General features: G+C 42.1%; 2 gene segments (V, D, J or C); both read right to left on the bottom strand.

The window, feature by feature from the left end:
- Window positions 1-23,220, bottom strand: part of LOC126060263 (immunoglobulin kappa variable 4-1-like) — a 191,257-nt gene that overhangs the window by 50,945 nt on the left and 117,092 nt on the right.
- Window positions 14,845-15,647, bottom strand: LOC126060443 (immunoglobulin kappa variable 4-1-like). The segment is given in 2 exon segments: window positions 14,845-15,340; window positions 15,565-15,647. Coding segments are annotated over 2 exon segments (486 nt in total).

Below are 23,220 nucleotides of genomic sequence, written 5' to 3'. Positions count from 1 at the left end.
TTCAGATCACAAAGGAAGTGTGAACCAAAGAGAAAGTGGAATCTACCATGTCCATAGTGGGTAGGACCTGATAAGAGGGCTCTAGAATCATTTGTGGAAACGGAGAGGAAAAAACAAGCAGGATTTCCTTGTAAAGTTGTGACTGAATGCTGACTCTTCAAAGAGTTTCATTCCAGGTAGGGATGGCCTCGGTGGGCCTGGAATTTTCAGCCTTGAAGGTGAGACTTCACCTCTCTTACTTTGGATATGTTATCAGTAGGGACCAGTCCCTGCAGGAGATCATGTGTCATAAGGTAGAGGGTCAGCAAAAAAGAGAAAAAGCCTCATAGAAATGGGTTGACACAGTGGCTGCAACATTGGGCTCAAACATAGCAAAGGCTGTGAGGACGGCTCAGGACCAGGGGGTGTTTCGGTTTGTTGTACACAGAGGGTCACTATCAGTCGGACCCAATGTGATGATGCAGCACAACAACATGATATGAATACGAATGTGATGCAACAGAAATAACAGCGAACAAAAGGAGCTCTGTTCATATTTCACATTTGGGCATTATACGAGTTTATTCAAAGAAACAAATGACAAACTTAACACTGTATGCAAGGTAGAGAAGAAAAAAATAGGGGCACTTCACTGCTGAAGAAGAACAAGTTGAATTTCTACAAATTAGAAATAGAGTTACGAAAATTTTAAAGCTCACTGGAAGACAGACTTCCACTTGTAGGCTAGATGGAATAACAAGGACAAGATTCACCGTTACACATGAAAAAATCAGAAAATAATTAAGTAATGAAAAATTATATTTAACAGTTAATGCACTCAGCTCCTAGTCCAAAAAGAGTAACCTCAAAACCAAGTAAAATAAAATAAACAAAAAACATGGCGATCTACTTCTGAGAATGAATCATTAAAAATAATACTATTGACACACGTGGGGTCACCATGAGTCAGAATCAAGTCAACAGCAAACGGCTTTTCAAGAAGTGCATCGCTAGGTCTTTCTCCCAAGGCCTCACAGGTGGATTCTAACTGCTAACCTTTCGGTAGTAGTCTGGCACAAACATTAGCTCCACATCACTAGTTACATCTTCATTTGGGGGAGATAATCAAAGACCGTAGGTGCCCATCACTGCCATATTCAAAAAGTAAGTCAGAAAAGAGCTCCTACCAGATTTTTTCTCACAACCCGGTGCTCTGAGACTTTCACCATCAAACTCCCAGGCTCTTGCTGTAAATGTCCCCTCACCACCACCCCACCCTGGGCTCAACTCTGCTGACCTGAGCCTCAGAAATGGAGCCTTTTCTGGAGAAAGGAACGTGAACAACATCACAGGAGAGAGAAGCTGCAGGATGGTGACACCACCCAGAGCCTCATGCTCCTGATTTGCTCTGTTCCAGGGGAGAGGATATTTGTAAACCCAGAGATGGAGTTTTCTCTTCAGAGTAATCCTTCCATTCAGAGCTACAATTTTAAAATGAGATATGAAAAAAATGCTACCAGCAACACAGGCCTGTTCACCTATCGCACATAGAGATTAGTTTGTTTTGGTTGTTTCTTGTATTCCTGATTGCTCAGCATCTCTGCATCATCCCATGTGCCTGTCATTGCAGGTTCCTGCCAGCAGATGGCAATGACACAGTCTCCAGAACCCCTGGCTGTCTCCCTGGGAGAGGTTCTCCAGCAGCTGAAGAGCCATAATTCAAACGATTTGCACTCATTGAATTTTATAGATAGATGTTATAGGCCATAACATGGTCTATCTTAGCAAGTGTTTTAAAAGAAAAGTGTCCATTATGTCAGGCTGGTTGATAGCCTTGTTCAGTCTCCTACATCCTAACTGGCCACACTGCGTGCTGGACCTGATACAGAGCCTCTACTAATCTGAGGCCCTCTCAACGCTGGCCGACTCCATGTACCTGGTGTGTGGGCCACACCAGTATACCTGCGGGTGGAAAGGTCCAGAACTCAAAGAGGCCTACCAGGTGCTTCTTTCCTTTAAGAAAAAAGGCACACGGTAAAGATGCTGAGGTAGAATGTATATTCCCCCTTACACCTTGTCTATGGGGCAGACAACGGTTATCTTTTAGTGGGGACAATATTTCAAGCCATTTTGTGTCAGCTATAGAGGACAGCTCTCAGAAATAAAAGCTTAAGATCACCTTCAACTAGGGGACATCAGCTACCAGACCTCAGCTGAAATGTTCCCTGGCAACCCAGAAAGAGCCTCCGGGTCGTTTTCAGACCCCGTAGCTCATCTTGACGTGATCCCTGGATTTGTGCTCTACTTAACTAGTTACCCTGTTGTCAGCTGAGACTCATGGTGACCCCATGTTTGTAAGAGTAGAACTGTGCTACATAGTAGTGAACTCACTACTGAGCTGAAAGCATGTCGGGGCCCATACTCTCAGGGTTTCTCTAGTCTCTGTCAAGAAAGCAAGTCTGGTCTTTCTTTTTGAGTCTGAATTTTTTTCTACATTTTTCTCCAGCTCCTTCTGGATACCTGTATTGTGGTCTCTGTCACAGCAGTTAGTGGTGGTAGCAGGACACCGTCTCATTGTACTGGACTCAGTCTGGTGGAAGCCATGGTAGATTTGGTTCATTAGTCCTTTGGGCTAATCTTTCCCTTGTATCTTTAGTTTTCTTCATTATTCCTTACTCCCGAAAGGGTGAGATAAGTGGAGTATCCTAGATGGCAGCTCAAAGTCTTTTAAGACCCCAGACACTACTCATCAAAGTAGAATGTAGGAAATATTCTTTACAAACTATTTTATGGCAATTGAGCTAGATATTTCCCGAGATCACAGTCCACTCAGCCCTCTGCCCAGCAATTCGGTCCCTTAGGGTGTTCGGATGCGCCTATTGAGCTACCGTGACCTTGTCTTGTACAAGTTGTTCTGGGCTCCCCACTATTGTGTACTGCCTTACCCTTCACCAAAGTTTCCACTTATCTATTGGATACCAGACAATCTTGAATGATCTCAAGTCCAACTCAGTATTTGCAGACACTCTGTGGGTCAGCATGGTGGGTGTGGGGAATGATTCCTTTTTTCAATTAGCTGAGAGAGAACCATGCAGGATGGCCCTAGACACTCATCTGTCCATCTTCAGGGTCTCTGATGTTTTCTTACAGTGTCAGGGCCATGTGCCTGTGTCCTTGACATGAATACAGCCTTTTACAATCCAAAGTGACCACTAATGCAGGCAGTACCAACTTTCTCTCTGTTGGTTTTCCTCCAAACACAGAAGACACTTTGTTATTTGCTCACAGGAGAGGTCCACCCCCCACCCCTTGGTTCTCTTCACACTGCTGCACCCACCAAGGGATTTGCTTATTGTTCCCCAGGGACGATTTTCCCTGGTAAAGTTCGAGATAAAAGGTCAGCTCTAATCTGCCTTTCCTTACCAGGACTCATCAGTTCAAATCCTAAAATGAGGTTTCCTGCTCAGCTCCTGGGGCTGTCAATGCTCTGGATCCCTGGTGAGGACAGAGGGGGCGATGGGAAAGGAGAAGGAGGTAGGGAGGGTCAGCTCTCAGGGCACCACTGCTTCCCCTGTGCATTCTGTTCTAAAGTTAGATGAGTATGTTGCACACACTGTGGGAGGAATGTGGTGTTCAGACCTGTGAAACTTAGGAGAACAAGAACAAGAGGGGCCTGTTCTCTGGTGAGGATTTTCACAAAGACATAGGTTCTTTTATGCCTGCATTCTCTGGATTTTTTTTTTTCTCTATTTTGGGATATGAATAAAAATTTCATACACACACACACAAAATTAGTCTGAAATGAATAACAGAAGAGAATATTGAAAATGATTCTTAATATTGGTATATAACCTTGTCCTTCTTTCTCCTTATTTTAGCATCCAGCGGGTTAATTGTGATGACTCAGACTCCATTCACTCTTCCAGTCATTTTTGGAAAGCTGGGCAAGTTGAGTCAAGCCTCCTACATAGTAATGGATATACCTGTTTCCACTTGTACCAGCAGAATTCAGTCCAGCCTCCAGGGCTCCTGATGTCTATGGTTTCTAACCAGTTCTCTGGGGTCCCAGACTGGTTCAGAGGCACTGGGCTAGGAAGAGAATTCCCTCATAAAATCAGCAGGGTCGTTTACTGCCAGCAAAGTACACAAATCCCTGCCACAGTGGTACAGCCCTGCACACAAACCTCCTGCTTGGTGTGGCCCAGCTGCCCAAAGCTGTGGCTTGTGTGGGGGGCAGGCCCAGCTGATTCTCTGAGGCTGCTAAGAGGAAGATGTTGGAGACCTCAGGCGAATGGGTTGCATCTGAGGACTCTGGACCATGAGTGCCTCTGCTAAACCTCAGAACAGTGCTGGTGTGTGGCCAGTCAGCTGCACCAGTCTTGACAGGACAGAGACCGCAGGGAGGATGGAGGAGGTCCAAGTGCCTCTGAGCAACTAGACTTGATGCTGGGAGAGCTGACTGAGAGCTCATCCTAATCCTCCTGCCTGTGTACATTTTCAGTTAAACTTAGAATGGCAGGCAAAGAATTGACAGATTGTGGCAAGACATGTTGAATGCATGTGGAGCTTTACCAGGCTTTTTGTATATTTCATCAAGATAATATTTGGTCAGATTTCGAAATTACTATTTTCCCACTCTCCTAGCCTTTTGCTTCTCCTTTTACCACTTACCAGTCCTCCTGAATTAAGATAGTTGAAATATCATTCTCTGTTAGCTGTTCTCAGGGGGAGTGTGGCTGAGAATAAGTTGTGAAGATGTTGGTTTTTGAGCCTCCAAATAGACTTTTGTAAATTTATATCAAACACAAGACCCTAAATCCACAAGTCTTTGAATTTCCCCAATCATTTCTTGTTGAGAAAAATAAGGATTCCGGGAATTTTAAAAGTTGGGTTTGAAAAAAACAAACAAAAATAAACTGAAAGATGCAGAAAATAAAATTCATTCCATCAACTACTAGAAGGATCCAGAATGACAGAAATGTTTTTCTTTCTAAAGATAAGAATTTTAAGACTATGCCCATATTTAACCCTATTCCCATGAAAGGTAGTCCAACTGAATGTGGAAATCATCGAACAATATTCATTCAAAAGTGGCTACAACAGTATATTGGCAGGGAGCTGCAAGAAATGCAAGCCAGATTCAGACAACAACATGGAAGAAGGGATATCATTGCTAATGTCAGATGGTCCTGGCTAAAAGCAGATAATACCAGAAAGATATTTACCTGTGTTTTATTGACTATGCAAAGGCATTCAACTGTGTGGTTTGTAACATATTATGGATAACAATTGGGAAGAATGGGAATCCCAGAACACCTAAATGTGAGCATGAGGACCTGTACATAGATCAACAGGCAGTCATTCAAAGACAATAAGGAGATGCTGCATGGTTTAAAGTAAAAAAAATGTGTGTGTCACAGTTGTATCCTTTCACTATACTTATTCAGTCTCTATGCTGAGCAAATAACTTGACAAGATGGATTATATGAAGAAGATTGAGGAATTGAGATTGGAGAAAGACTCTTTAGTAATGTCATGATGCAGATGACACAAACTTGTTTGCTGAATGAAGAGGCCTTGAAGCATTTACTGATGAAGATCAAGGACCACCGCCTTCAGTATGGATTACACTTCAAGCTAAAGAAAACAAAAATCTTCACAACTGGGCCAGTAAGTAACATCATGATAAATGGACAAAACACTGAAATTGTCATGGATTTTACTGTCCTTGGATCCTTAATCAATGCCCATGGAAGCAACATTCAAGAAATCAAAGGATGCATGGCCCCGGGCAAATAGGCTGCAAAAGACCTCTCTAAAGTGTTAAAAATCACAGACGTCACTTCAAAGACTAAGATTCATCCGAACCAAGCCATGATGTTTTCAATATCTTCCTATGCATGTGAAAGTTGGGCAATGCCTAAGGAAGACCAAAGAAGAATTGATGCCTTTGAATTATTGTGTTGGCCAAGAATATTGAAGATACCATGGACTTCCAGAAGGAACAAATATGCCTTGGAAGAAGTACAGCCAGAGTAATCTTTAGGAGGGAGAGTGTCGAAACTTCGTCTCACATATTTTGGATATGTTCTCAGGAGGGATCAGTCCCTGCAGAAGGACATTATGCTTGGTAAAGTAGAGGGTCAAAAAAACAGAGGAAGACCCTCAACAAGATGGATTGACTCAGTGGCTGCAACAATGGGCTCAAGCATAACAAGAATTATGAGGATGGCCTAGGACTGGGCAGTGTTTCATTGTGTTGTTCATATGGTCACTAAGAGATGGAACTGACTGGACAGCACCTAACAACAACGAAAATGAGCAATATACTGATGAGATTTTTTTTCAACTCCAAAAATCAGAAATGTAAAATGGTTAGTATAAACATTAATATTTAAGGTGAAAAAAAATTGATGAAGATCTACTACTGTCAAATATTGAAATATATTCTTATCAATCAGGGCTTTTGATTGCAAACAAGAGAAACCAGCCAAGTCCAAACTAAGCAGAAAATGAAATGATTACTGGGTGACATCCAGATTTGACTGAAAGTCTACAGAACATGGTGTAGAAAATGTGCATGAAACCAGCTGGCAAAAGCACAATTCACGATAAATCAGAGAAGGAAGTTGTATATGATCCCATCACCACCATCATAGATGAAATGCCTCCATGACCACTGACACTAGTGATGGAACATTGGATATTGAAAGCCGCTGCTACCACTCAGTTTGCAAACATTTTTTAAGATAGTTTTTATTTAGGTTTAAGTGAAAGTTTAAAAATCAAGTCAGTCTCTCAAATATAATCTTGTATATACCTTACTACATACTCCCACTTACTCTCCCCCTAATGAGTCAGCCTGCTCCCTCCTTCCAGACTCTCCTTTTGTGACCATTTTGCCAGTTTCTAACCCCCTCTACCCTCCTATCTCCCCTCCAGACAGGAGATGCCAGCAGTCTCAAGTGTCCACCTGATGCAAATAGCTCACTCCTTATTGGTATCTCCCTCCAACCCATTGTCCAGTCCAATCCATATCTGATGAGCTCGCTTTGGGAATGGCTCCTACCTGGGCCAACAGAAGGTTTGTGGACCATGACCGCTGGGATTCTTCTAGTCTTAGACCATTAAGTCTGGTCTTTTTATGAGAATTTGGGGTCTGCATCCCACTGTTCTCTTGCTCCCTCAGGGATTCTCTGTTGTGCTCCCTGTCAGGGTAGTCATCGGCTGTGGCCAGGCACCATGTAGTTCTTCTGGTCTCGGGATGATGTAGTCTCTGGTTCATGTAGCCATTTCTGTCTCTTGGGCTCATAATTACCTTGAGACTCTGGTGTTCTTCATTCTCCTTTGATCCAGGTGAGTTGAGACTCATTGATGTATATTAGATGGCTGCTTGCTAGCTTTTAAGACCACAGACACCACACTTCAAAGTGGGATGCAGAATGTTTCCTTAATAGAATTTATTTTGGCAATGACTTAGATGTCCCCTGAAGCCATAGTCCCCAAACCCGTATCCCTGCTACGGTGACCTTTGAAGCATTCAGTTTATTCAGGAAACTGATTTTGTTCCAGTCCAGTGGTGCTGACCTCCCCTGTATTGAGTGTTGTCCTTCCCTTCACCTAAAGTAGTTCTTATCTACTATCTAATGGGTAAATAATCCTCTCCCACCCTCCCTCCCTCCTCCCTCTCGTAACTGCAAAAGAATGGGTTTTTCTCAGTTTAAACTATTTCTCAAGATCTTATAATAGTGGTCTTATACCAAATTTGTCCTTTTGCATCTGACTGATTTCACTCAGCATAACGCCTTCCAGGTTCCTCCATGTTATGAAATGTTTCACAGATTCATCACTGTTCTTTATCGATGCGTAGTATTCCATTGTGTGAATATACCATAATTTGTTTATCCATTTGTCCATTGAGGGACACCTTGGATGCCTCCAGCTTTTTGCTATTGTAAACAGTGCTGCAATAAACATGGGTATGCATAGATCTGTTTCTGTAAAGGCTCTTATTTCTCTAGGATGTATTCCGAGGAGTGGGATTTCTGGGTCATATGGTAGTTCTATTTCTAACTTTTTAAGGAAACGCCAGATCACCTTCCAGAGTGCTTGGACCATTTGACATTCCCACCAGCAGTGTATAAGTGTTCCAATCTTTCCACAGCCTCTGCAACATTTATTATTTTGTATTTTTTGGTTTAATGTCAGCCATGTTGGAGAGAGATGGAATCTCATCATAGTTTTAATTTGCATTTCTCTTATGGCTAATGATCAAGAGTATTTCCTCATGTATCTGTTAGCCCCCTGAAAATCTTCTTTAGTGAAGTGCGTGTTCATATTCTTTGCCCAATTTTTAATTGGGTAGTTTGTCTTTTTGTGGTTGAGTTTTAGCAGAATCATATAGATTTTAGAGATCAGGCGCTGATCGGAGATGTCATAGCTGAAAATTTTTTCCCAGTCTGTAGGTGGTCTTTTTACTCTTTTGGTGAAGTCTTTAGATGAGCATAGGTGTTTGGTTTTTACAAGCTGCCAGTTTTCTGGTTTCTCTTCATCATTTTAAGTAATGTATTGTATTCTGCTTATGCGTTGTATTAGGTCTCCTAACGTTGTCCCTATTTTTTGTTCCATGACCTTTATCATTTTAGACTTTATGTTTAGGTCTTGGATCCATTTGGAGTAATTTTTTGTGCATGGTGTGGGGTATGGGTCCTGTTTCTTTTTTTTTTGCAGTTGGGTATCCAGTTATGCCTGCACCATTTGTTTAAAAGGCTATCTTTTCTCCAGTTACCTGACACTGGGTCTTTGTCAAATATCAGCTGCTCATATGTGGATGGATTTATATCTGGGTTCTCAATTCTGTTGCATTGGTCTATGTGTCTGTTGTACAAATACCAGGCTGTTTTGACTACTGTGGCTGTATAATATGTTCTAAAATCAGGCAGAGTGAGGCCTCCCACTTTGTTCTTCTTTTTCAGTAATGCTTTGCTTATCTGGGGCTTCTTTCCCTTCCATACGAAGTTGGTGATTTGTTTCTCCATGACGTTAAAAAATGTCTTTGGTATTTGGATAGGAAATGCATTGTATGTATAGATGGCTTTTGGTAGAATAGACATTTTTACCGTTAAGTCTACCTATCCATGAGTAAGGTATGCTTTTCCACTTATGTAGGTCCCTTTTAGTTTTTTGCAGTAGTACTTTGTAGTTTTCTTCGTATAGGTCTTTTACATCTTTGGTAAGAATTATTCCTAAGTATTTTATCTTCTTGGGGGCTACTGTGAATGGTATTGATTTGGTGGTTTCCTCTTCGATGTTCTTTTTGTTGATGTAGAGGAATCCACCCCCACGTGTCTCTCAGTTTGTCATACTGTGGGGGCTTGTGTGTTGCTGTGATGCTGGAGGCTATGCCACCCGTATTCAGATACCAGCAGGGTCACCCATGAAGGACAGGTTTAAGCTGAGCTTCCAGACTAAGACAGACTAGGAAGAAGGACCCAGCAGTCTACTTCTGAAAAGCATTAGCCAGTGAAAACCTTATGAATAGTAGTGGAAAATTGTCTGATATAGTGCTGGAAGATGAGCCTCCAAGTTGGAAGGCACTCAACACATGACTGGGGAAGAGCTGCCTCCTCAAATTAAAGTTGACCTTAATGACGTGAATGGAGCAAAGCTTTTGGGACCTTCATTTGCTGATGTGGCATAACTCAAAATGAGAAGAAACAGCTGCAAACATCCATTAAAAATCAGAACCTGGAATGTACAAAGTATGAATCTAGGAAAACTGGAAATCAGCAAAAATGAAAAGAAACTCACAAACATAGATATCCTAGGCATTAGGGAGCTGAAATGGACTGGTATTGGCCATTTTAAATTGGACAATCATATACTCTACTATGCTGGCTACGACAACTCAAAGAGGAATGGTATTGCATTCATAGTGAAAAAGAGCCTTTCAAGATCTATCCTGAAGTACAATGCTGACAGTGATAGGATAATATCCATATGCCTAGAAGGAAGATCAGTTCATACGACTATTATTCAAATTTACTCACCAACCACTAGGGCCAAAGATGAAGAAATAGAAGATTTTTATCAGCTGCTGCAGTCTGAAATTGATCAAACATGCAATCAAGATGCATTGATAATTACTGGTGATTAGAATGCAAAAGTTAGAAAGAAAGCAGAAGGATCAGTAGTTGGAAAATATGGCCTTGGTGATTGAAACAATGCTGGAGATCAAATGACAGAATTTTGCAAGACCAACGACTTCTTCATTGCAAGTACCTTCTTTCACCAACATAAACGGCGACTATACACATGGAAACGACTCGATGGCACTTTTTCTTTTTCATACACATGGACCTCACCAGATGGAACACGCAGAAATCAAATAGACTACATCTGTGGAAAGAGACAATGCAAAAGCTCAATATCATCAGTCAGAACAAGGCCAGGGGCTGACTGTAGAATAGACCATCAATTGCTCATATGCAAGTTCAATCTGAAACTGAAGAAAATCCGAGCAAGTCCACGAGAGCCAAAATATGACCTTGAGTATATTCCACCTGAATTTAGAGACCATCTCAAGAATAGATTTGACGCATTGAACACTAGTGACCGAAGACCAGAGGAGTTGTGGAATGACACCAAGGAGATCATACAGGAGGAAAGCAAGAGGTCACTGAAAAGACAGGAAAGAAAGAAAAGACCAAGATGGATGTCAGAGGAGACTCTGAAACTTGCTCTTGAGCGTGGAGCAGCTAAAGCAAAAACAAAAATGGATGGAGTAAAAGACTGAACAGAAGATTTCAAAGGGCCTCTCGAGAAGACAAAGTAAAGTATTACAATGACATGTGCAAAGAGCTGGAGATGGGAAACCAAAAGGGAAGAACACACTCTGCGTTTCTCAAGCTGAAAGAACTGAAGAAAAAATTCAGGCCTCAAGTTGCAATAGTGAAGGATTCCTTGGGGAAAATATTAAATGACGCAGGAAGCATCAAAAGAAGGTGGAAGGAATACACAGAGTCATTATACCAAAAAGAATTAGTTGATATTCAACCATTTCAAGAGGTGGCATATGATCAGGAACTGATGGTACTGAAGGAAGAAGTCCAAGCTGCTCTGAAGGCACTGGCGAAAAACAAGGCTCCAGGAATTGATGGAACATCAGTCGAGATGTTTCAACAAACAGATGCAATGCTGGAGGTGCTCACTCGTCTATGCCAAGAAATATGGAAGACAGCTTCCTGGCCAACTGACTGGAAGAGATCCATATTTATGGCTATTCCCAAGAAAGGTGATCCAACTGAATGTGGAAATTACAGAACAACATCATTAATATCACACACAAGCAAAATTTTGCTGAAGATCATTCAAAAATGGCTGCAGCAGTATGTCAACAGGGAACTGTCAGAAATTCAGGCTGGTTTCAGAAGAGGACGTGGAACCAGGGATATCATTGCTGATGTCAGATGGATTCTGTCTGAAAGCAGAGAATACCAGAAGGATGTTTACCTGTGTTTTATTGACTAGGCAAAGGCATTTGACTGTGTGGATCATAACAAACTATGGGTAACACTGCGAAGAGTGGGAATTCCAGAACACTTAATTCTGCTCATGAGGAACCTTTACATAGATCAAGAGGCAGTTGTTCAGACAGAACAAGGGGGTACTGATTGGTTCAAAGTCAGGAAAGGTGTGCGTCAGGGTTGTATTCTTTCACCATACCTATTTAATCTGTATGCTGAACAAATAATCCTAGAAGCTGGACTATAAGAAGAAGAACGGGACATCAGGATTGGAGGAAGACTCATTAACAACCTGCGTTATGCGGATGACACAACCTTGCTTGTTGAAAGTGAAGAGGACTTGAAGCACTTACTAATGAAGATCAAAGACCACAGACTTCAGTATGGATTATGCCTCAACATAAAGAAAACAAAAATCCTCACAACTGGACCAAAGAGCAAAATCATGATGAACAGAGAAAAAATTGAAGTTGTCAAGGATTTCATTTTACTTGGATCCACAACCAACAACCATGGAAGCAGTAGTCAAGAAATCAAAAGATGCATTGCATTGGGCAAATCTGCTGCAAAGGACCTCTTCAAAGTGTTGAAGAGCAAAGATGTCACCCTGAAGACTACGGAGCACCTGACCCAAGCCATGGTATTTTCAATCACATCATATGCATGTGAAAGCTGAACAATGAATGAGGAAGATGCTTTTGAATTGTGGTGTTGGTGAAGAATATTGAATATACCATGGACTGCCAAAAGAACAAACACATCTGTCTTGGAAGAAGTGTGGCCAGAATCTCCTTAGAGGCAAGGATGGCAAGACTGCACCTTACATATTTTGGACATGTTGTCAGGAGGGATCAGTCCCTGGAGAAGGACATCATGCTTGGCAGAGTACAAGGTCAGCAGAAAAGAGGAAGACCCTCAACGAGGTGGATTGACACAGTGGCTGCAACAATGAGCTCAAGCATAACAATGATTGTAAGGATGGTGCAGGACCGGGCACTGTTTCGTTCTGTTGTGCATAGTGTCGCTATGAGTCGGAACTGACTCGACCGCACGTAACAACAACAACAGAGGAATCCGACTGATTTTTGTATGTTTATCTTGTAGCCTGACACTCTACAGAACTCTTCCATTAGTTGCAGTAGTTTTCTGGAGGATTCCTTACAGTTTTCTATGTATAGGATCATGTCGTCTTTGCGAACATTTTTGACTCTGTGAATTGAGCATTATTACCATTTCCTCATGAACAGTTTCAATAAGTTCTCTTCAAGAATGTATTTCCATTCCCAGAAACTGTAATCAACCAAAATCAAACCCATTACCATTGGCTTGATTCCAATTCCCAGCAACCACATGTGTTACAGAGCAGCCCTGAGCTCCATAGACTTTTCTGTGCTGTAACCTTCATGGAAGGAGACCACTAAGCCTTTCTTCTGCAGCTCCACTGGGTGGGTCCTAACTGCCAAGCTTTAGGTTAGTAGCTGAGCACAAACTATTTGCACCACTCAGGCACCTTCAGGAATGATGGCAGGAAAACTAAAATATAACTATTGTCATCAGAGAATCCAAAAAAACCATATTTGCCATATTCAAATAGTACTGCCCTATTCAACAAGTAAGAAGCGTGCACTTTAGACGTTTTTGAACCACAACCCTTTGATCTAAGAATCTCACCATTACACTCCGTGGTTCTTTGTATAAATGTTCACTTGGTACACCCCAACCTGAGCTCACACCAGCTGACCCAAGCCTCATAAAAAGCTATGAAGTATAGATACTATGGAATTGGTGTGTGCTTTTTTGTGTATGCTCTTAACAGCAACAACAAAAAAATGCAACCCTTTCCCATCAAGTCGGTTCCAATACATATGGACATCTAGGACAGACAAAAACTGCCCCCAAAATTTTCCAAGTTGCAGCCAATAGATTCCAACTGCTAACCTTTTCGTTAGCAGCCATAGCTCTTAACCACTGTGCAACCAGGGTTCCCAAAACCAAACTGCAAAAATAAATAAATAAAGCTGTGAAATAGAGTTTCCTGGGGGATGGAATCTGAGGAACATCACACAAAGAGAAGCTGCAGGACGGGCACCACCCAGATGCTAGGCTCCTGCTCTACTATGTTCCAGGTGAGGCAAAACCTAGACATGGAGTTTTCTCTCCAGAGTGATCCTCCTATTCAAAAGATCTACAATTTGAAAAAAGATATGAAATAAATGTTACAAGCCACACAGGCATGTCCACTTTTCCCAGTTAGAGACCATTTTGGTTTGATTTTCCTTCTATGTTGGATTGCACAGTATCTCTGGATCATCCTCCGGTGTCTGTCATTTTAGGTCCCAGCGGGCAAGTCCTGCTCACTAAGGGCTAGAATCTCTGCTGTCTCCCAGGAGGGACAGTCTCCATTAGCTACAGGGCCAGTCGGAGTCTCCTCTACACTGACTAGAAACACTACTTAGGCTGGCAACTGTATAAACCTGAGGAGGGACCAACAGGCCTCATCTACCTCACTTCCTCTATGCATGTTGTGATGCTGAACAGATTTCAGCAGCACTTCCAGACTAATAGAGACTAGAGAGAAAGGCCTGGTGATCTACTTCTGAAAAATCAGCCACTGAAAATCCTATGGATGAAAACAGCCAGATCTTATTGTCCGTTGGGTTGTCATGACTCAGGGGCTGACAAGATGGCAAATAACAACAAGAAAGAACCACGATTTCCTTCAGTCACAAAATTTATGTTGGGTGCCCAAGGGATTAATTTAAAGAGGAAGTAATGAAAAAAGAACATGGAAAAGCTGGCCCCCGTTTCTAAAATTGTACAGTTAATGAGTGAGAGACTGGCCTTTGAAAGAATGAGCGCCACTGAAAGAAATGGAGAGAGGAGAAAAGGGCAGTAAAATGGGAGCTTAGAGTAGGAAAACACCTTCATTGATATTGCCCAGGAAGCCTTGGCTGGAAAACAGAATCCATGAAAGGAAAAAGTAAGAGTGGAAGATCACCTTCTGTGAGGGAAATTATAAACATGAAGGGCCCAGATTTAATACTGGATTAGGTCATTTTTTTTTTTTTTTTTTTAGGTCCAGAGCTGTGAGGGGTAATTGCAGAGAAAGGAAAGATTCCAGGAAAATAAGGAATTAAAATGAGAATGTTCTAGAGTAAAGATGGCACAAGAAAGGCAGAACTAATCTTTCAGGGTATAAAACTCACTGGGCCCTTCCCCAAATCAGTCATGTGATATATCCTTGTGAAAAAAGCAGGTTTCTGTGATATAAAAACTCCTGACAAAGCCTACAGGAGATTTTAGGCATTCTTTTTTCTATAATTTACCACAAAAGGGGATCCAGAGGAATCCACATGCCTTAACTTTCTCCTGGAACCTGCAAATACTCCAAGGAATTCCTCAAGAGATGTGGCCTTTAGGGCAGACAGAGGAAGCATGCAAGTTCAGGGCTGAGCAGAAAGGAAGCAGCTGGTGCAGTGAAGACTCACTGGTCTGGAGCCCTCGGTGGGAGGTTTGTGTTCGAGGCTGAAGCACTGTGGGAGGTACGTTATCATATTGCTGACAATAATAAACTGCGGCATCATCAGCCTGGAAGTTGTTGATGGTGAGAGTGAAGTCTGTCCCAGAGCCTCTGCCACTGAACCGGTCAGGGACCCCAGATCCCCATTTTGATGCACCGTAGATGAGCAGCTTAGGAGCCTGTCCTGGTTTCTGCTGGTACCAGGCTAAGTAGCTGCTCACCCTCTGGCTGGCCTTGCAGTTGATGGTGACCGTTTCTCCTTGAGACTTAGCCAGAGAGGCTGGAGACTGGGTCACCACAATGTCCCCGCTGGCACCTGCAATCAGAGTAGACAATTACCATGCATACAGATATATACACACCTTTTCACACATACATTAAAATGTATCATTTATACCACAACATCTAGTGATATTACATATCAGGAAATAATTGGTTCCATTTTGCAAATAACTGTCATTTCCCACGCTATGTTAAAATCATTTTTCAACTCTAGAGAGATATTACTCTAGAGAGATTGAAACACTTCTAATTTCTCACCAGAGGCCCAGAGCAACAGGGACATGAGGACCAGAGTGTGTGGCACCATCTTGCTGCCCCTGCCTGCCTGATGCAGATCAGCTCCCATAGCAAAGGCCCTGTTTATAGTATCTGAGCAGCCAGCCTGGTGTTGGAGGGGCCTATGCAAAGCAGTCAGTGAACTGAAAGCAAATTACATGGGCGATTGGTTGTGAAACTAGCCAATGTATTTCGAGACCCAGATATAGCATATAAAGTATAATTTTATGACTAAAAAAGAAAAAGCAAGGTCATAGAAGCTCTAATATTTCTCAAAAGAAATAAAATAAAAATATTGCAGTCCAGTGGGTTCCAACTCATGACAACGGCAGGTGTACAGTAGAGCTGCTCCATAGGGTTTTCTTCCCTGTGTTCTTTATAGAAGCAGACCGACAGGTTTTTCTTCCAGGGTACCAGTGCCTGTGTTCAAACTGCCAACCTTTAGGTTAGCAGCCCAACACAAGTGTTTGAAAGAACTATGATATACTCAATACCTTCAATTTTAATTTAAAATCAATTTTAAAAGGGTTCAGGTTCCATAAATTTTGGACTAGTTTCCTCAAATCAATGGTTTTGTGAAACAATAAAAAATGGTGGAGAAAAATAAGAAGGAAAGGGAAGAATCTGGGAAATTTCTGCCTCAATGTTTGATAAAAATTTATAGCTGGAAAATGTCGGAGCTCTGAAGGATACCTAAGAGACACTGCAAGTGCTTGAGATTGGATCCCAGGGCTATGGAAGGGCCAGAGAAATGGAAAACAGGCCCCGAATTACTCGTGTTGAAAGTCATCAGGGAGACTACACTGAGCTAGGGTCCAGGAGGGCTCAGACCACAAAGAAAATGTGAACCAAAGAGAAAGTGGGACCTATCATGCCCACAGTGGGTAGGACCTGATAAGAGGGCTCTAGAATCATTTGTGGAAATGGAGAGGAAAAAACAAGCACGATTTCCTTGTAAAGTTGTGATTGAATGCCAGCTCTTCAAAGAGTTTCCTTCCAGGTATGGATGGCCTCCATGGGCCTGGAACTCTTCAGCCTTGAAGGTTAGACTTCATCTCTCTTAAAGAAATTACTTTGGATATATTATCAGGAGGGACCAGTCCCTGCAGAAGATCATGAGTCATAAGGTAGATGGTCAGGGAAAAAGGGAAAGATCCTCAAAGAAATGGGTTGACACAGTGGCTGCAACATTGTGCTCAACCACAGCAAAGGCTGTGAGGACGGCTCAGGACCAGTGGGTGTTTCGGTTTGTTGTACACAGAGGGTCACTATCAGACGGACCCAATGTGATGATGCAGAACAACAACATGATATGAATACAAATGTGATGCAACAGAAATAACAGAGAACAAAAGGAGCTCTGTTCATACTTCACATTTGGGCATTATACGAGTTTATTCAAAGAAGCAAATGACAAACTTAACATTGTATGCAAGGTACAGAAAACAAAAATGGGGACTCTTCAGAACTGAAGAAGAATAAGTTGAATTTCTACAATTTAGAAATAGAGTTACCAAAATTTTAAAACTCAGCAGCAGAGAGACTTCCACTTGTAGGCTAGATGGAATAAGAAGGACAAGATTTACCATCTCGCGTGAAGCAAACAAAAAATAATTAACTAATTAAAATTATATTTAACATTTAATACACTCAGCTCCTAGTCCTAGCTTCAAAACCAAATAAAATAAAAACAAAAAACCTGGCGATCTACTTCCAAGATTAATCACTGAAAATCATACCATTGACGCAAGTGGGGTCACCATGAGTCAGAATCAAGTCAACAGCAAATGGCTTTTCAATTTACAGAAGGGCATTGCTAGGCCTTTCTTCCAAGGCCCCATGGGTGGATTTGAACTGCTAAGCTTTCTGTAGTAGCCTAGCACAAACATTAGCTCCACATCACTAGTTAAATCTTCATTTGGGGAAGATAATCCAAGATTATAGGTGCCCATCACTGCGATATTCAGAGAGTAAGTCAGAAAAGAGCATCTACAAGATTTTTTACCACAACCCTGTGCTCTGAGACTTTCACCAGCAAACTCCCTGGCTCTTGCTGTAAATGTCCCCTCACCACCACCCTACCCTGGGCTCTGCCCTGCTGTACTGAGCCTCGTAAATGGAGCCTTTTCTGGAGAGTGGAACCTGAACAGCATCACAGGACAGAGAAGCTGCAGGATGGTGACACCACTCAGAACCTCAGTCTCCTGCTCTGCTCTGTTCCAGAGGGGGAGGATATTTGTAAACCAAGAGATGGAGTTTTCTCTTCAGAGTAATCCTTCCACTCAGAGCTACAATTTTAAAATGAGATATGAAATAAATGCTACTGGCAACACAGGCCTGTCCACCTATCGCAGATAGAGATTATTGTGGTTTGGTTGTTCTCTTCTGTCCCTGATTGGTCAGTATCTCTGCATCATCCCATGTGCCTGTCATTGCAGGTTCCTGCCAGCAGATGGCGGTGACACAGTCTCCAGAACCCCTGGCTGTCTCCCTGGGAGAGAGTCTGCATCAGCTGAAGGGCCATAATTCACATGATTTGAGCTCATTGAATTTGATTGAGAGATGTTATAGGCCATAACATGGTCTATCTTAGCAAGTGTTTTAAAACAAAGGCATTCCCTGCTGTTGTTTGGAGAGTGTCCTCTAAATGTTTGTTATGTCAGGCTGGTTGATAGCCTTGTTCAGTCTCCTACATCCTAACTGCCCGCACAGCATGCTGGACCTGCTACAGAGCGTTTACTACTTTGAGGCCCTCTCAACGCTGGCCGGCTCCATGTACCTGGTGTATGGGTCACATCAGTATACCTCGGGGTGGAATGAAGGTCCAGAACTCAAAGAGGCCTACCAGGTGCTTCTTTCCTTTAAGAAAAAAGGCACACAGTAAAGATGCTGAGGTAGAAAGTATATTCCCCCTTAAACCTTGTCTATGGGGCACACAACATTTATCTTACAGTGGTGACAATATTTCACGCCATTTTGTGCCAGCTACAGAGGACAGTTCTCAAAGATAAAAGCTTAACATCACCTTCAACTAGGGGAAATCAGCCACCAGACCTCAGCCAACATGTTGCTGGCATCCCAGGAAGACCCTCAGGGTCGTTTTCAGACCCCCTAGCTCACCTTGACATGATTTCTGGATTTGCACTCTGCTTAACCAGTTGCCATGTTGTCAGCTGAGACCCCTGGTGACCCCGTGTGTGTAAGAGTAGAACTGGGCTCCATAGGGTTTTCAATGGCTGACTGGTCTGAAGCAGGCCAACTTGCCTTTCTCCTGATGAGTCTCCAAGAGGCAAAACTTCCAGCCTTTTGCTCAGCAGCCAAGTGTTTGAACTGCTTGCACCACCCAGGGCCTCCTGAGCTCTAGGTTAATAACCTGGTGCTGTTGAGTCAATTCCGAGTCACAGAAACCTTTTTGAACAGAGTAGAAGTGCCCCATAGGGTTTCTTTATGGAAGCAGGTGCTCTAGTTAACCCACTGCCCTTGAGTTGATTCTGACTCATAGCGACCCTTTAGGACAGAGTTGAAGTGCTCCATAGAGTTGCCAAGGGTGTAAATCTTTAACGGAAGAGGACTGCCCCATCTTTCTCCTGCAGAGCGGATGGTGGGTTCAAACCACAGACCTTTTGGTTACCATCCAAGCACTTTAACCACTGCAAAACCAGGGCTCCTTGTTAGGAGGGCCAAACATTGGAGAGTGTAGATTCTGTATTTCTTTTGTATTTAGGAAACTCTGGTGGCGTAGTGGTTAAGAGTTCAGCTGCTAACCGAAAGGTTGGCGGTTAGAATCCACCAGACGCTCCTTGGAAACCTTATGGGGTGATTCTACTCTGTCCTATAGGGTCACTATGAGCCCCTTTCCACTCCACTCCAAGTTTGGTTTTTGGTCCTAAGTCAACAGCACACTAGGGGGCACTCAGGTCAAATTCTTGACATGTTTCTCCTGTTTCAGCTTGCAGTCCAAAATGTTCTCTGTATTTGCCTGACTCATTAAGGTGTTACTGTTATAAAACCAAAGAAACCAAACCAAACTCACGGCCATTGAGTCAAATTCTTCCTCCCTCTCTTTCTCTCTCTGTCTCCCTTTTCCTCTCTCCCTCTCTCTGTTTGCCTGCAAATGTTAATCTCGGGCAACTTTCATAAGAGGTTTTCCACTATCTTTTTTTTCTGTACAGGTTCTGAGAGTAGAAGAGCTACTGTTACGACCAATGTTAATTGTATAGTTTGAATTCAAGGTAAATCAGTTTTACCAAATCTTGTAACTTTAGTATCAAATCAGAAACAAAAGATATTGCTCTTTTGCTACTCAGAAATTGGCAAGCAAACATTTCCTATGCTTTTTTTCATATAATCAAGTTTTGCCCTTTTTAAAATGAAAATCATTTAAAAAAAAAAATACCCAAACCATTGTCTTCATGGTACTTCCACATAATGTTTACCCATGTGTGTCACAGCAGACGTGAGCTCCACAGGGTTTCCTTCACTGTAATCTTTATGGAAACTGAGTTCCTGGCCTTCCTTTGGTGGCATCGCTTTGGGGGTTTGAGTCACCAATCTTTGGATTAGTGGGTGAGTGCAATCTGTTTGTGCCACCTAGGGACTACTTGAACCTTTTCTTTGCCTTAAATAAACAATGCTGTTGCATTCTGGGAGGGACGATGAAGATTAATTCTCATAATCAGTTTCAAATTTCATCTAGGGCTTCCAAGCTATTCACCTATGAGAGAACCAAATAAGGAGGTTCCTAATTTCCAAGGAAAAGAAAATGAAAGAGGAGTGAGAGCTGCCCAAGGAAGTTTCTATCTAGGTCTTATAGCCTCTAAATTTTTGCTCAACTTTATGGTTTTATCCCCTGACTATTGTAGGGATCTCAAATTGGTTTGATTTGGTTTCATTTTTATCTTATTGTATTATTTCCTTCTATCCTATTTAATTGAATTTGATTTGATTCAAATTGATTTGATTTGATTCTATTTATTACTGTCCCCCCATTCTCCCCTTGGCCTAAGGGCTGTTTTAGAGGGGTCAACATACAAATTTCTAGAAGTACTCTGAGTCATCTAGTGCTGCTATAACAGAAATACAACAGGTAGATGACTTTAACGAAGACAAACTTATTCTCTCACAGTCTCGTAGAGTACAAGTCCAAACTCAGGGTGTCGGCTCCAGGAGAAGGCTTTTTCTCTCTATTGGCTCTGGAGGAAGAGTCCTTGTCATCAATCTTCCCCTGGTGTAGATGCTTCTCAGGCTGAAGCACCCAAGGTCCAAAGGAAGCGCTCTTGCTCCTGATTTTGCTTCTTTGGTGGTCTGAGGTCCCCAACTCTCTGCTTGCTTCCTTTTCCTTTTATCTCTTGAGAGATAAAAGGTGGTTCATGCCATACCCCAGGGAAACTCCCTTTACCTTGGATCAGGGGAGTGACCAGAGTAAGGGTGGTGTTACAAGCCCACCCTAATCCTCTCATCATAAAATTACAATCACAAAATAGAGGACAACCACACAATACTGGGAATCATGACCTAACCAAGTTGATACACACACTTTAGGGGTACATAATTCAATCCACGGCATACTGAAAGATGACTAGCTTTTGTTTCAAAGAGCAGTAACTTTGGGTTATCCTTGGTTCCTGACAAGAAGTCCAAGATAGGGCTGAAGTTTACTGCTGAGAGAATGCTTCCTTCTTAAAGATGAAAGTCACTGTTTCCACTTGCTAAGGAAGAGACTGCACTATTATTATAAGACAAAGAATGGCTACTAAATAGTTCATTGAGCCCTTGACTCTTGCTTTCAGTTTTCAATATTTCCTAATAGGTGATGAGGCAAAGTGCTTAAGGTAGAATCAACTGACTTCCAAAATCATTTTAAGTGATTTAATTTGTGTTTGATTTTCCCAGAGGGTCTTAAACTGTCCATTTTAAAACTCTTATAAACAGTTTTTTAAATGCTTGAAACTGTTTAATATGAAAGAGGAATCATGGAATTGGAGAACTCTCAGTCTACCTTCTCCATTTTTCTGTAGGTAAACTGTAATATCCAAATAAAACTATTACAAAAATAACATTTTCTTTGTCATCTTGTTATATCCATATGAATCTTTATGGCAAAGGAAGTTTCAGCAACAATTTAAAAAGACTAGAATTCCCTTTTGGTACCCAACGTTTTCTTTGGGTCCTCCACTCTCCATCTCTAAGGTGAACCAGGCCTTCTTACAAGGTCAGGCAAGCAGACAGATCTCACCATCAAACTTCCAGGCAAGTAGTGACTTCTAAGGAGGCCATGATTTGAAGACAGAGGCCCCTTTCCTCAAGGGTGAGTCCTGAGAGGGAATCTCAGATGAGGTAACTTCCAAGGCAGAGAATGCCAAGATAGTCAATGGAGTGAATGTCCCCTTTGCAGTGAGCTGGGGATCAACTGCAGGAGCCAGGAAATGTTTTCCCCACCTATCTTAAGACTCAGTTGTGTGTCTCTATGGGATGTTTCCATTTATTCTAAGAAAAAAGAAAGAAAAGTAATTCAGACATTTGGGAACAGACACAGATTAGGAAGATGGAGAATAGGGTCTTGAGCCTCCAGAACAGTCTGGCATGGTAACATCCTTGTTTTTCACAGAGGTTAGAGAGAACATCTAAACTCAGAAGCTAAACACATTCACAGAGCTGTCCTGAGCTCCCTGCAGTCAGAATATTTATCCATGAATGTGTCCCCTAGTGGGTGACAATTTGCTGTTTGTAAATAGCAGCAAATTGTTATTTGTAATGCCTCAGAGCTAAGGAATCCATTCAAGCCCACCTGCAGGTGGAAAGCTCCCTCTGCTGGGGGCTTGATCTCAATTCCTACCAAAGGAAACACTCACCTTTTATTAGAAAGAACCTCCATTTTAGTCCAGGTGGGAAATGGATCTCATGGGTAAATCTGTGTGGGTTCTGGCTATTTGGGTAACAAAGTCTACAGAACAAAGTCTACTGAATGTGTGAGAGTATCGCACTCTGTGCCCCATAAACACTGACACTAGGGTAACAGACTCAAAGAGTTCCAATTCCACAGCTGTTTCCCAAGTCCCACAAATCACACACTAGCTTCCAATTCAGTGTACACCAATTCAATGTACACCAAACGGCCACCCTAGCTTCCAATTCAATGCACACCAAACTAGAGTAGAGATAACCTACTATGTGACCAAGTTATAGAAGTTTCCACATTCCTTTTGAGTATGATCAAGATGAGAGAATTAGAGAGATCTGATGCTTCTCACAGGGACCAAATGGAGGTTATTTTTAAAGTTCTTTTACCAGCTCTTGTTGAAGTAGAGAAAATACATTTTCTGTGGTGTTTTAGTATTAAAATAAGAGAGAATATATTTTCTAGTTTAGCTGTATAAGCTGTGATTAAACTCTTTAGTCTTCAAAAATGTTGATTATTTGCTCTGGAATCTGTCTCACGAGTGTTCCATTGTAGAAAAACAAATTCCACTGTAGAAAAACAAGGTAATCAAGATTTTTGTTGTTGACTAAACCATGCTTCTCTCCGAGGTGACAAAAACCATGAGCAATACCATCAGGACCCGAGATAACTCAGCAAAACCCGGACCCATCCAGTGACCCAAACCAGGATGGCATAAAGAGGCCTGTAAGATGTCAACA

The sequence above is a fragment of the Elephas maximus genome, chromosome 17, assembly GCF_024166365.1.
Source record: "Elephas maximus indicus isolate mEleMax1 chromosome 17, mEleMax1 primary haplotype, whole genome shotgun sequence".
Lineage (NCBI taxonomy): Eukaryota > Metazoa > Chordata > Mammalia > Proboscidea > Elephantidae > Elephas > Elephas maximus.
The sequence above is the reverse complement of the archived record's forward strand: the minus strand, read 5'-3'. Positions and strand labels throughout refer to the sequence as shown.